The sequence below is a fragment of the Anopheles darlingi genome, chromosome 3 (assembly GCF_943734745.1).
Source record: "Anopheles darlingi chromosome 3, idAnoDarlMG_H_01, whole genome shotgun sequence".
In the NCBI taxonomy this organism is placed as follows: Eukaryota; Metazoa; Arthropoda; class Insecta; order Diptera; family Culicidae; genus Anopheles; species Anopheles darlingi.
This window is the reverse complement of record NC_064875.1, coordinates 43,977,221-43,990,938: the sequence shown is the minus strand read 5'-3', so window position 1 is coordinate 43,990,938 and position 13,718 is coordinate 43,977,221. Positions and strand designations below refer to the sequence as shown.

Here is a 13,718-nt window from a genome sequence, read left to right as displayed (position 1 = left end):
TGATGATGGTAGAATTCGCATATCATTGCGAACCCACAACACCTTGTCATAACGCTCGAGTAAACGTTTGTGCCCGCAGAGTTCTATCTCATTGTAAAGAGCTGAACGGGCGAAGCGGTCTACGCTTGTGATGCTGCTGACGGTTTGATTCTTGCCGGCCGTGCTTGACTGTCTGAGTCAACCGGCTTGCGCAAAACAGAAAAAATCGGCGGACCACGGTGAATAGCGCCGGACACGAGATAAAAAAAGCACACACGAACATTCCGAAATTATCTTTTAAACAACATTCAATTCCTCCGCCTTGAGCTGGACGAGAGCGAGCGAACCGGACCAACCCCCGCTGCAACTGCCGGCCTTATAATAGGTTGATCCTTGCTTAAAGTTCAAGTGCAAGTTTAAAGTGGGAAAAGTAAAAGTGTATCGACAAGGAAATCGACAGACAAAAACTTCCGGCCCAAGCTGAATTTGGCTGAAGATCAAATATTAATCCCTCCTATCTGGTCGGCATGCAGCTTGCCACTATCGGCTGTAAAAGGTAAGCATTTAAGTATTGAACATAAGCATATTATCTTAATGAAAAGAATCATTATTCGAGCAACTATAATGTTTGCAATTACGTACTAGCAATCATTCTAACAAAAAAATTAAGAAACCACTCCAATCAATTACCGTTAGTTTTCAGTACAATTTACGTATGATTCTGTTGATTTTACGATTTGTTCTTACTTACTTTTTGCAGCAAAATTAATTAAAATTTAATCGTTTTTAAAATTAGGTTTGATTTTTTTTTTAATGAATCGCAATACGCCCGCAACACGATCTTGATGTTGAGCCTGCAGGTATGCAACCGAAAGCAAAGAGCTCAAATTAGCTCAATTCAAAATTTTCACGGCGGTCAAAAACGGGTATTCAAAAACCCGTTGAGCGACACTGAGGAAACATTAAAGTACAACGATGATTGCAGTAAACTGGGAAATACATTGTTAGCAATCTCCACTTTCTAACTTTTAAATAAACGTACTGTGTTGCATTCGCAACTGAGTCGCCAGAAGAAATCGAACAATTTGATAGCTTTCAACTTATTCTCATATATTCTCACAATTCGGGAAAGAGTTTGGAGCAAAGTTCTGAGCAAAGTTCTGTAGGAGTGGTAGGAGTAGTAGGAGTAGCTTCAAATTTAGTCCACTTTTCTTCCTGATTGCTGACTCATCTCTCCGCGCCTTTCGCGCCTGTTTATATCCCTGTAACGTTCACGCTCGCGTAACGTTCACGCGTAACGCCCTACTACGCTTTGTCATTTTTTTGACAGTCCACCTCCCAGTGAGGTAGTAACGATACTCACGATCTACTTGCGTAGGAGCTACTGTTGTTACGCGCTTCCTGGTTTGTTTACTTAATTTCTGTTCTGTCAACGCAACCCGCGTGCGCACGCGGTGTTGCCTATCTATTCTATTCCTGTTCTATTCTGTCCTGTGTATTCGCGTGGCCGTACCTCTATTTTTGCGATTTTCGTCGCCGGCCTTTCCAGGACTCGTTTTGCGGTTTTTACCACTGCCCTCCGTACCTGTCCGTCTCTATCCTCTTTCACCTGTATCACTCGTCCCTTTGGCCACTCGCCGCGCGGTAATGTGTGGTCAATTACTATTACGACGTCCCCTACCGCGAGGGGTTCGACCGGCTCGAACCACTTGGTTCGTTTCCCCAACGTTGGTAAGTACTCACGAACCCACATTTTCCAGAAGATATCGGCATACTTTTGTGCGGCCTTCCAGGACGACTGCACCGCGGAGGCCGAATCGTTTAGCATCGCTGGCGGCTTGTCCCCGTTAGAGCTGCCAAGGAGGATGTGGTTTGGGGTTATTGGGGTGCCGTCTTCATCGTCCAGCGGCAGGTAAGTGAGAGGCCTAGAGTTAATAATCATTTCTGCTTCCTTCAGGGTCGTCAGTAGCACCTTCTCCTTTGGTACCCGTGGCAGCTCCATCCTGCTTAGCGTCCTCTTGACGGATGCCACCAGCCGCTCCCAACATCCGCCGAAGTGTGGACCCCCGGGTGGGTTAAAAGTCCACTGTAGTGACGGACTAGTGAATGCCTCACTGAGTTCATGCGCGGCACCGACAAGTTCGTGCCGCAGTCGCTGACGAATTCCTTGGGGCAGCCTCTGCTGGCAATAAACCTTCGCACGGCCAGGATGCAGGACGATGTGGTTAGTGTCGGCACGATGTCTATGTGCACCGCTCTTACTGTTAAACACGTGAATAATACCCCCCACCTCTTTTCTTTGCGTCTTGTCTATCGTGGCTCTGGCTAATTCTGGATCTTTTTTCAGACGCTTCATGAGGCACACGTGGCGTCGCATGGCCATTTCCCGGCTTGGCGGCAAGACGATATCATCGCGTTTCCAGAGTAAGCCTGTTTCGTATCGTCGGTTCAGTAATCGGGTGCTGTTATTAAGAAGCTCGGTCGCTCTCTTCACTTCCTTTGACAGCAACGGTTGCGCGGTGCTCGCTATTCCTAACGATTCGGGGCTAAAGTAATCTTGTAGCTTCTGGTTCATCTCGTTGTCGCTGGCTGACGATACGCTTATGCAGTACACGTGGCTACTTGCAGATGGAGGCAGTCCACCGAGTGGCCCATATACTGTCCAACCTAACCGGGACTTTACCGCAACTGGTTCACCTATTTTCCCTTCTTTATATTTTAGGGGCTTCAACAGGTGGCAATGATCAACGCCGATCAACAGCCGAGGATGGGCGTCGAGGTATGATGTCGCTGGGATACCACGTAAGTGCTGAAAGCGTCGGCCCATCTCTGCTATGCACATCGTTTGTGCTGGAAGCGACAATTTCTTTACAGTATGCACGTTGGTGAGCCTATGCGAGTGGAGCGAATCAGCCGCTCCAATCAACACACAATCAATTTCTACCGAATCCGCCTCTTCTCGTGTGGTGTCACCCGTCCAGTTCAAACATATCGGGCGTGGCGTTCCCTTCAACCCCAACTCGTCAACCAGATCGTGATCGATGAAGGTGGACGTCGATCCTTCGTCCAGCAGGGCAACGGTCTGTGCGGAGTGGTGTTTGCCGAACAGAGTTACTGGTGCATACCGCAGTAACGCGCCGTCCGCCTTCGTAGTGGAGTGCGTATAACAGTGTCCTTGTGTGTTGCGGGGTTTCGTTGCCTCTTGGTCAGTGCTTCCAGTGTCGGTGTCCGTGTGCGTGTTCTTGTGTTGTGCTGTGAAGGTGGTTCCGTTATGTTCGCGTTGCTCCGCCGGTGAACCCGTACACCCGTTGTGTTTGGTGTAGAACTCGTGTAATAGTGGGTGATGCCTCCCGGTACAGCTTGGCGTCTCGCACCTTTTTGAGTGGCAGAAGCCTCTGTGAAAGCGGAGGCAATTTCGGCATAGTTTAGCTTTCTTCACAACATCGTGCCTTCCTGCTGCGCTCATTTCGCCGAAACGTTTGCATTCTGCCAGTGTTGCGCAACTTTCGTTGCACGCTGCGCAGCTGGCTGGGTACTTGACGCTGCTCGTATGGGCGGTAACCCATGTCTTCCTCGATGGCGGCGCGTGTGATGGGGGCCGATTTGTTGTCTCCCTCTCATTTCGGTAACTTGTAGTGGGAGAGATCTCACCGCTCGCAGCATCGGCTAATTCGCCAACCCAATTCCCGAAGTTGACCAGCGTCGGTGTCTCGGCCATCTTTTGTTTCCGTCGCGCCCACTTCATAAGATAAGCCGGGGGGAGCTTACCAGTCAACTCCTTCATGAGTGTCACATTACACTCGTATTCTTGCAGCCCCGAGATGCGGATGGTGGCGCACAGGTTTTTCACTGCCGTTCCATACGCCACTAAAGTGTCCAACTTGTCGGCCCTTGGCGCCGGCAACCATCGCACCTTCTCTACCAGAGCGTCCACCACCAAGTCCGGCCTACCGAAGCGTTTTCGGAGGATTTCCAATGCCTCTACCAAACCTGCTGGGAGCAGCAGCAAGTGTTCTACCGCTTCTTTTGCTGGTCCACGTAGCGCCCGTTGTAGCCGCAGCAAGTTTTCCTCCTCAGTGTATCCGCATAGTGCTGCCGACTTCTCAAAACTGGCGATGAAAAGCGGCCAGTTCGTCCGCGAAAGGCGCGGAGAGATGAGTCAGCAATCAGGAAGAAAAGTGGACTAAATTTGAAGAATGTTGCATTCGCAACTGAGTCGCCAGAAGAAATCGAACAATTTGATAGCTTTCAACTTATTCTCATATATTCTCACAATTCGGGAAAGAGTTTGGAGCAAAGTTCTGAGCAAAGTTCTGTAGGAGTGGTAGGAGTAGTAGGAGTAGCTTCAAATTTAGTCCACTTTTCTTCCTGATTGCTGACTCATCTCTCCGCGCCTTTCGCGCCTGTTTATATCCCTGTAACGTTCACGCTCGCGTAACGTTCACGCGTAACGCCCTACTACGCTTTGTCATTTTTTTGACATACTGCTTGCGTAAGAACTGATCGCTATCCAGAATTGCACTGATTATAAAAAAAGGAAATCTCAACAGTACATTAGCTAATTGAAGTGAGTTGTGTGTGATATCGAAACGTGATAGCTACTATTGCCTTTGGTAGTTACAGCTCGAACAAGATGAAGATACAAAACGATTTTTTTTAGATAGCTGTCCAATAGGCAGGCGAGCTGAAAATGCCTAGTCGGTCATGTTTGGCAGGTCTCACACCGCTAGCTAAGGGGATTTTTTAGGATATTTTCTCGGCCAACAACAACACGCATACAAGAGAAGCCATTCTATCGTTCTGGTTTCACTTTGATCTTGTCATAACAGCATCGGAGAGTAGTAACCAGTAATCTGGTTCTGATTTTCAATGAATCCAGTTTCAGTTCAGTTCTGCATAGCGTAGATCAAGGTTTGTATCTAGTATTACCAAGAACAGATGCCTATTGATGTTCATAAAAGACGCCTTCTCTCTTCGTCGTTAAAACATAGAATGCTACAAGATGTAAAAGAAAGACCTCATTCCAATATGGTGGTATCATATTTTTCTTCTGCTTCTTCTTCTTCTTTTTCTGTAACCTTCATGTGATATCAGTATCTAAAATGGGGGAAAATGAGAATCGCTACCTTATCGGTACTACTAATTAACAGCTATATCGGCTACCGGTGGCGGCACATTGGTTTGCCCTCGTTCCAGACATCCCGACATAAGCATCTTTTTGGCTCGTTCATTCTTAGGTAACAGCCCACTCCACCCGTCACACACACACACACCGCGATTGTGCAACAAGCAGCACCGCAACGAGAGACAGCGAGAGATGCAGCAGCAAACCCCCCCCGCAAGTGACGGCGGTGGTGGCGGCGGTCTAGCGTTTTCCTCCGGGCAGCCAAAACCGTCGACCAGCCAGCCAGCCATCCAGCCAACCAGGCGGATTCACCGATGGCAGTAGAGCTTATTGATTTTCTGTACATCCTTCACCGAAAAGCCGACGCGCTGTCCCAGCTGCCCGCTGTACTTAATCTGTTGAATGCAAGAAAGAAAATGCGTTCACTTCATTATGCAACCAGCGGGCCGGCGATGCGGTACGGACCAGCAGACCGCCGGTAATAAACCGGCAACCAAACCGACGGCCCCCGATCGACGTGTGTGCGGCGAGTAATCATCATTATCAATCAATCGGCTCGGCTCGACCGCGGCTCGCGGAAGGCGGTCGGTCGGTCACTCCACTACTGGCCTACCTTTGGTTCGACCGTCGGTTTTCCGTTTTTGCTGAACGCCGTGCGGGAGTAGTGCATCACGCTCCCGTAATCGTACTGCATGCCGAGCGTCGTCGTCTGTGATTCGCTTTCCCGCCCAAAGTTGCTCAGCAGATTGGGACGCACGTTTCGGAAGAAGATGTTCACGAACCGATCGCGATCGTAGCGCGTATGCTCGTGCAGGAAACCCAGCACGTGCATCAGCTCGTGCACGATCGTACCCTCCTGCTGCAGGCACCCGTTACGCTGCAGATTGACAACCTGACGGCCACCCATCCGGCCCACGGCCGACCAGCAGCCACTGTTGCGGCCCTCGATCACCACGTAGTCCCGTTCCTTCGTGTGCGGCACGAACCGGATGCAGGTTTTCTTGTGGAACTGCTCGAACGCCGAGAACAGCTTCTGCAGATCACCGATCGCTAGACGAAAAGAACACACACACACACACACACACACACACACATTGTAGTACCGCACAAACCAGGAGGATCGCGTCTCGCCAGGACTCCTAGCGGCCGCTACACGATTACTCACAAAACTCGTCACTGAACTCGTATGGCACTAAACCCTTGTTCCACTTGCTGCTGGTGAACTTGAGGGCATTCCGTTCGATCAGCGGCTGATGGATGTCCCCCTCGGCGTACGTGCCCAGTTCCTCCGGGTTGACGGTGCTGTTGTGTGGTCGCCAGGCTCGCACCAGCTCCCCAATCGACGCCTGATCGTGGCTTCCATACAGTGCTTCGCCGAGATGCGAAAAATCGAAATCGTAATCCCGATATCGGCGTTTGCTCGAGACGATCCGTGCTCCGACGTTCTGTACATTTGGGCCAACGACCGCCACCAGTACCAGCGCCACGGCCACGTACCACACCGTCAGTGGTCCCATTCTAATCACACAAACACACACACACGCAGACTCTCCCTGGCACCGCAGTCCACGAAGTGTGCCCGGAGTGTTTTGGGGTGAGGGGGAAGGGCCCGGCAGCTATTCTCCCGTGGTCGACCAGATCGAGACTGAACCGTCGCCCGACGCAACGCCCGGCTTATGTAGGTGTTTGCTGCCCACCACCGCTTATGTAGGTGTGATGGTGTTGCCGGTCGGTTACCGGGTGGCGGCCCCCGAAAATCTGATACCACCAGATAGTGGCCTCTGGTGGTCTCTTCGGCACCGATCTACCCTCGCCTCTCGCGGCGCGTCTCTCAGATAATCGATCCAAATACCCCTCCGCTCCCTTCCCGCGCGTATGGGAGGGGAGAGCGTTGGGAAATCAGTTACTGTGCTGTGTGCTCCGTTGCAGTTAGTAGCCAACAGCATAACTCCTTCCAGTACGCGCGCTAGGAGGAGTCCCCAATGCGAGAGCGAGAGAGGGACTCCCGTGGAAGGGCGGTGCGGTGGCCACTGAGGCTGGTACTGAGAGAGTAGGTGAAAGGTAGCGTTTGTGATTACGACAGCATCTTCTTTTTCTGACAGGGCCGCCATCGGCCGAAGGAGAAAAAAGTGGCCCCCAACGCTAGGCTGGTACCGGTACCGAGGCGGAGGGGGGGGGGGGGGCAAGCAGTCCAACTGTCCAAACATGGAGGAACCTCATGGGCTCGGGCGTTTCGGTGGCGCTCGCCGAGACTGCCGGTGAATAGCCGTCGATATCTCAGGCCACGGCGCACGACGACGAGGCATCTGGTTACATCTGGCAGGCTGGCAGGCAGGCAGGCCGGGTTTTTGGGAGGGAACCGAGCATGCCAGCAAGCGAATGAGCGCAGCGAAGGCGCGATCAGCAGGCTCGCGGACCGGCGCGGCTTTTTGGCAAAGCGCGAGCATAGGAATCGTAATAGAAAGATCATGTAACACACATACGCCAAACGCGGCGGACCACACTCCGGCTCCGGTGGTCATTATTTCGGAGCACTTCGAGCAGCACAAGAGGCCACCAGAGCTACCCGTGCAACAAGGCAATAATAGGAGCACAAGCACTTGCCGCCGGCTCTGCTGCTGCTGCTGCGGCTGACGATCGTTTCGGAATGCATTCGCGAGCGGGGAGCGCTTTACGGTGTCTGGTCTTCCCTGGCACACGCGGCCCCGGGGGTGAGTGATGGCTTCTTCATTCCAGCCGGCAGCACACTCTTTTTGTCTTTCATCCAACCAACCAACCATCCATCACAGGCAACCACTTGGGTCGTAATCCGTAAACCGTTTACGAAGCATTTGTCGAACCAGCATCGGGCCAGGTTGATTGGCGATAAGGAAACATCACGGTAATTATGAGGCCGCTCGCTCATTAGGCCAGCATTGTTCGGAGGAGGAGGAGAAGGACGAGGAGGGACCCTCACCGACAGGACGATCATTCAACATCCACTCGTGGAAGCCACAACCGACAGCCTCGTCTCGACACTCACTCCACATGTGTGTGTGTGTATGGATTGAACTAATAATTGATTTGGTAATCTATTTGATTACACCTCTATAGCCTCTCCTCTTCGCATCGCCACCTCTTTGAGGGCGCGGTTAGAACGACACGGCGTTTGGATCGTATCGCCCCAGTAGCGCCCACGATGGGTAAGCGGCAAGTGCTCAACATACTTCACGCCCTGCTCATCTGCAACGTGCGCACGGTGTCCCCACGCAATGGGTCACAGGGCTTCGAGATTTCACGGGCACATTGCCAGCTGCTGGTACCGTTGCTGTTCGTGACCACGATGGCTATCATCCATCCATGGCTCATCACACGCCTAAAAAAGGGAGACAACGTCGATTGGTTCACTGTTCTGGGTCGGGTGGTAGCAACGCTGCTCATTGTTGCACTGCTGATCATGGATAGCTTCTGGAAGCGGCATCAGCTGCTGGCCCTACTCAAAGCGATACCTTCGGCGATGGCAAGTGGCACAGGGGAACCTAATCTTGGGCACGTTCGCCGATTGCACCTGTGCACGCTAGCGCTGTGCGATTGTTTAAGTATACTGGAGGGTTCGGTTCGACTGTTGCGGAACCGATCATACATTTACCTGCCCGGTATCTTTGCCGGTCTCATGATTGAACATTACATCCTGCTCAATGCGATGCTATGCCAACTGATTGCCGAATTCGTCGCCGAAGAGTATGCCGGCACCGTCTATCGGCTGCTAGGTGCCGCGGAGTCACGTTCCACGATCACCCAGAAGTTGAAGGCCCTGGAACACTGCAAGAGCCAGCTGAACGCGGTACTCGGATGGAAGCTGCTGCTGGTGCTACTGCATCTGCTGCTGAATATATCCTTTTGCACGTACGATGTCGTCCAGAAGCTGATGTATGAGGGAGAACTTAACGATGTTGCCCGTTTGGGCCTAATCGCCACGCTGGACTCCGTAACGCTGTTCGTGCTGTGTTACTACTTCGATCTACTCCATGGAAAGGTAATGCTCGCGGCAGGTGTAGGCTCTCAATTATTCAAGAGTGTTCCGCGATACAGGCGACGTTTGTTTGCATGAATACAGTCGGTGTTGACAGTATTGTTAGTTGAAAGGTCGTTGGAGTAGCCGCGATTCGGGAATTCCTAGCGTACATATTGGCGCCAGATCGTAGTTACCGTTTATCGTTGGCGGTATGAGCGAGTTACGGTTTCTTAATCTGTTCAACTTCTTCTGCGTCTCACCGACCTATCTGGAGCGGGATGGTGAAACCAATTATTACGTCTGCCGTCTGAGGCACGCTTGCAGCAATGCACTCGTTCTCGTGCTTATTTTCTTGATCTATTCGGTGGCAACAATTTGGAAAACGTTACAAGATTATTACTTCATGGGTGAAACTGTGATGGGTTTAGCAACAGTCATTCTCTACACCTCGCGTATCTTAGTCATGGGTCCACTCATCGCTTGGACAATAGTGAACAAACAGAGTCTACTCGATCTGTTCAACCGTGTGCTATTAATGGAGAAAGCCATTCAGCAACTTCGTCGCGATGGATCTAGCACACTAGACCTAGGCGGTCTACGTTCGCTTCGGTTGGAAGTCGCATTAATAGTAGCATTACTGGGACTGACGTGGTCGGTGGATTTCTATCTCGCTTGGACCTTCGGTAGCTTACTTGAAATAGTATTGCACATAGTGTCCTTTGGATTCCCATTCCTTGAATTCATCAGCTCATTGCATCGTGCGTACACAGAAATACTAGTCGTGTTCATTAGTGGCCAGTTAGAAGCATTGCACCAGTGTATTGTTAACGAGGAGAATTTGAATACAATTCGGAAAGCAATGGAACTTTTAAATGAATTAGAACAATGTAAGCTCCGGATTGCGTCCACGATGGGTCTGCCGCATGTCTTTTATCTTTTGGACGTACTGGTGAAGTGTTCTGTTAGAGCGTACCTTATCTTTTACCTGATTGATTTGGGCAGTGATGACTTGACAATCCCAATAACCGTTGCCATGTTGGCCTTAAATGGTTCATCCTTCTACCTATATACCTACCGGTATAACATGGTGCAAGATAAGGTAGGTAGGTGTTGTTTAGTCCTTATTAATACATATGTTGTGCTACAAAAGTCCCGGGTCGACCAAAGAGAACTATAAATTATCAGGGTTTACTTTGTTTAGGTTAAGCATGATTGAATTTCTGAAAACGCCACAAATGCATGTGAAATTTTCCGCATTTACAAGTTTAATTTTAGTCGATATATCTGGATTTAATATTAACCATTGCCATTTAATATTGTGAATTTGATGCTAAATGTTATATCATTCTTTCTCTAAAACTGCCGGTACAATTTGTAACAAGATAAGGTAGGGTACACTTTGTAAAATTTACCCATATTTTAAGGGGTAGCTCTTTGATCATGTAATCATGCTCCGTGTATAATGTAAATACCGGATTCCGCGACTGAAGTCAACGATTCCACAAAGAGACCGATAATTCATTACTCAGTATGTTACCTCCTCATATGAATATAATGTGGATATATTGTTTGATATTGTGTCAACCAACCCCCCCACGTATTTATTCTTTGAACAGTCATTCGATTCCATTAACATTTTATTATTAACGCGACACTCAGACTGGTGCAGAGCTGAAATATTCAAGTACCATATTGCAATAGCAATACTACATTTTCATGGTATAAATACTGATCGTTTTCATAAGGTATAATCGAAGAATCAACATTTCGTGGCTTCATCAATTGCTACTTCTACTCCAGTCGGCAATAGAATTTACAAAGCATGAGAGAGTTACGGTTTTTAAACGTGTTCAATTACTTGTTTGTTGCACCGACCTATCTTATGGTGGACAGTAGAACAAAACACTACATCTACCACCGCAGACACAATGTCTGGAATATATTCGTTCTTGCAATCTTGTTTACGGTGTTTGTCTCAGCCGCAATACTTTTTGTGAAAAATCCGTACTTTTCACTGACCTCGTCCCTGATAGGTTTAGTATCACTCATCTTATATACCACACGCATCCTGATAACAGGTCCACTCATACTCTGGACAATAGTGAACAACCGGACCCTACTCGATCTGTTCAACCGTGCACTATTAATGGAAAGAGCCATCCAACAACTTCGTTGGGATGGATCTAGCACGTTCAAACTCGGTGGGATACATGCGCTACGATTGGAGGTCGCTATTACGCTGGCAACACTATGTCTCGAATGGGGGTCAAATTGTTACTTCCTGTGGAAAGATGAAACGTATCGTGAAATCCTAATTCAAACGGTAGTCTTTGGGTATCCTTTGCTCGATTTCATTTGTACACTACATCGTGTGTATACGGAGCAGCTGGCCGTATTTATTAGTGGCCAGTTGGGAGCATTATGTCAGCACATCTATAATGGTGGAAATCAAAATATGGTTCGAAAAACGATTGAACTCGCAGCCGAACTAAACGAGTTTAAGCGTCAAATCGCGTCCACGACAGGATTTCTTCATATACTTTACATTTTGGATGCACTAGTAAAGTGCTCTTCAAACGCATATATTATTTTTTTCATGATTGATAGTGGTATGAAGTTAGAGATGGTAACCTCTGATATCATCAAGCTGATACTGGACGGATCATCGTTTTTCTTGTATACCTACCGTTACAACTTCGTCAGCCAAAAGGTAGGTAGTAATTGTCGAATGCTTATCGATGTGAGGCGTTGGACATGACTGTTTATCCAACAAATAACACGCTGAAAGCATCCAATTTATTTATACAGAACACACCACATGTTACCTGACTCACCGCATGTCCACAATGCGGGGCTCACTCGTTACCCGACAGCTCCGTGCGTATGTGCTTTGCCATGAGTAAAGTTAAATTTCTCAACCTTTTCAACTGGCTGTTTGTATCCCCTGTTCACGTGGATAACGCGCGCGGAGAACTAATCGCGAAACAGAGAAATCGAGTTCTTAACATTGTCGTGATTGCCAGTTTAGCAACAACGGTGTGCTGGGCAGAATATGTGTTCATAATAAACAATTACGAAGTCGCTACCGGCTCTATAGCAACAGTCGTAACATTTCTGAAATATGCCTTTAACATATTGTTGCTCTTTGCTGTCATATTCCATTTGGTGCGCCATGGAAGTGATGTTGTGGCAGTTTGCAATGCGCTCATTGCTGTTGACCAAACAATTTATGCTATTCAGTGTCCAAGACGACATTGTTCGTTTCACTTTGCTTCACTGAAGCTGACACTAGCACTGGTATTCCTATGGCGCACCCTGTTTGCTGCGTATCAACTCATTCTACAATGGTATTACGAGAAGGTGTCCATTACTGTCAGCATAATAGTTTCTGGTAACTGTTCGGTAGAACTATCGCTGGACCTTAATACGACGTTTATAACATTCTTAGGAATGTATCTATCTCAATGCTACGAGCATTTACGGTTGATACTGAAGAAAAATGACAACCGATTGCAGATGGCCGTTTATGAAGTGCTTATTAGATTAGACACTTTCAAGCGACGCCTAGCGCATACTTTCGGTTTTTTGCTTCTTGTTCTGGTGCTGGAACATTTTGTGGTCTCTTCGATACATGCATTTCTGCTGATAGTGCTTATTTACATGAGTGAGAACGACATTTCCGTTATCATAAACGCAGGAATGCTCTTAGCACATATTGCCATTTTCTATACACTAGCATATTTTTACGATAGCATCAAAGTGAAGGTGAGCCTTTGACACCAATTCGGTATAATGTTAAAAACACCCCAATGTTGATATGAAACAATAGTTAAAGGTTCATTTATCATTTTTCTTTCAGGAAGCTGAACTCAAAAACGCTCTCAAAACGATGCAGTACAGCAACATTGAACATCAGTCAATTGATCAAAAGGTAGGAAGCAAAATCCAGATAACATGCAGAAGGCATTAAAAATCATTATTTCCCATTCACACAGGATTTCTACGATTTGATCAATCTTAAGTTAATGATGGAGTCACCGAAAATAACTGCCTGTGGATTGTTTGAGATCAATTTGGAGGTTTTTTACAATGTACGTTTGCCGAATTTACCGTGTTTGCAGCCACACATACACAACATTTACGATTTGGTTCGATTTTTTGCAGGTTTTTGCAGCAATTATTACATACATCGTTATATTGTTCCAGTTTAGGAGTTTCGAAACATCACCGTAATCCAGTGGGAGTGCCATTTTTACATACATACATTTTTCACATCGGGAACATCTCCAGCGTAGATATGGTCATCTAAGAAAAATGAAGACACACTGCTGTTTGTACCTTTCTTCACGCATTAGTTTCATTATCTTTTCACCATGTAACACAATACAGTTTCATTGCCCTTCACAAACATCCGGTTACCAGTTTTTCATCTTTAGAGTTGTTTATTTCATTGTTCCTAGTCAGTTCTATATTGACAATACCACTAGGGAAGTCTTTTAAAGACGTTGTGCTCTATTCTTCCTTCAACCAGTGAGTAATGGATCGACGCATGTGTCGTCGCGAACCGTCGAATAAACTATCATGCACTGAGTTCTTTGTTGTTGGCTCTTCGCTACCTTA

The 13,718-nt window shown here is 48.0% G+C and overlaps 3 protein-coding genes across 16 annotated transcripts in view; 1 reads left to right on the top strand and 2 right to left on the bottom strand.

Moving 5' to 3' along the window:
- Positions 1-13,718, bottom strand: part of LOC125957658 (uncharacterized) — a 367,185-nt gene that overhangs the window by 192,264 nt on the left and 161,203 nt on the right. The gene's annotated exons all lie outside the window — the stretch shown is intronic.
- On the top strand, positions 1,026-13,405 carry LOC125957663 (uncharacterized). Of its 14 annotated transcripts, XM_049690522.1 has the most exons (6): positions 6,509-7,815; positions 7,894-7,985; positions 8,198-9,119; positions 12,958-13,029; positions 13,094-13,189; positions 13,263-13,405. In XM_049690522.1, exons 3-6 carry the CDS (start codon positions 8,283-8,285, stop codon positions 13,329-13,331), a joined length of 1,074 nt encoding a protein of 357 aa, XP_049546479.1. In that variant the 5' UTR covers positions 6,509-7,815; positions 7,894-7,985; positions 8,198-8,282; the 3' UTR covers positions 13,332-13,405. The 14 variants fall into 14 exon arrangements, 5 of the variants coding, with proteins under 5 accessions (XP_049546479.1, XP_049546477.1, XP_049546478.1 ...); XM_049690520.1 differs by having other exon boundaries at positions 7,894-9,119; XM_049690521.1 differs by having other exon boundaries at positions 6,509-7,985.
- Positions 5,413-6,640, bottom strand: LOC125957670 (hatching enzyme 1.2-like). Its single transcript, XM_049690529.1, has 3 exons — positions 6,270-6,640; positions 5,718-6,154; positions 5,413-5,499 (listed from the first exon to the last, which is right to left on the bottom strand). The coding sequence occupies exons 1-3, from the start codon at positions 6,619-6,621 to the stop codon at positions 5,413-5,415; spliced, it is 876 nt and encodes a 291-aa protein (XP_049546486.1). The 5' UTR covers positions 6,622-6,640.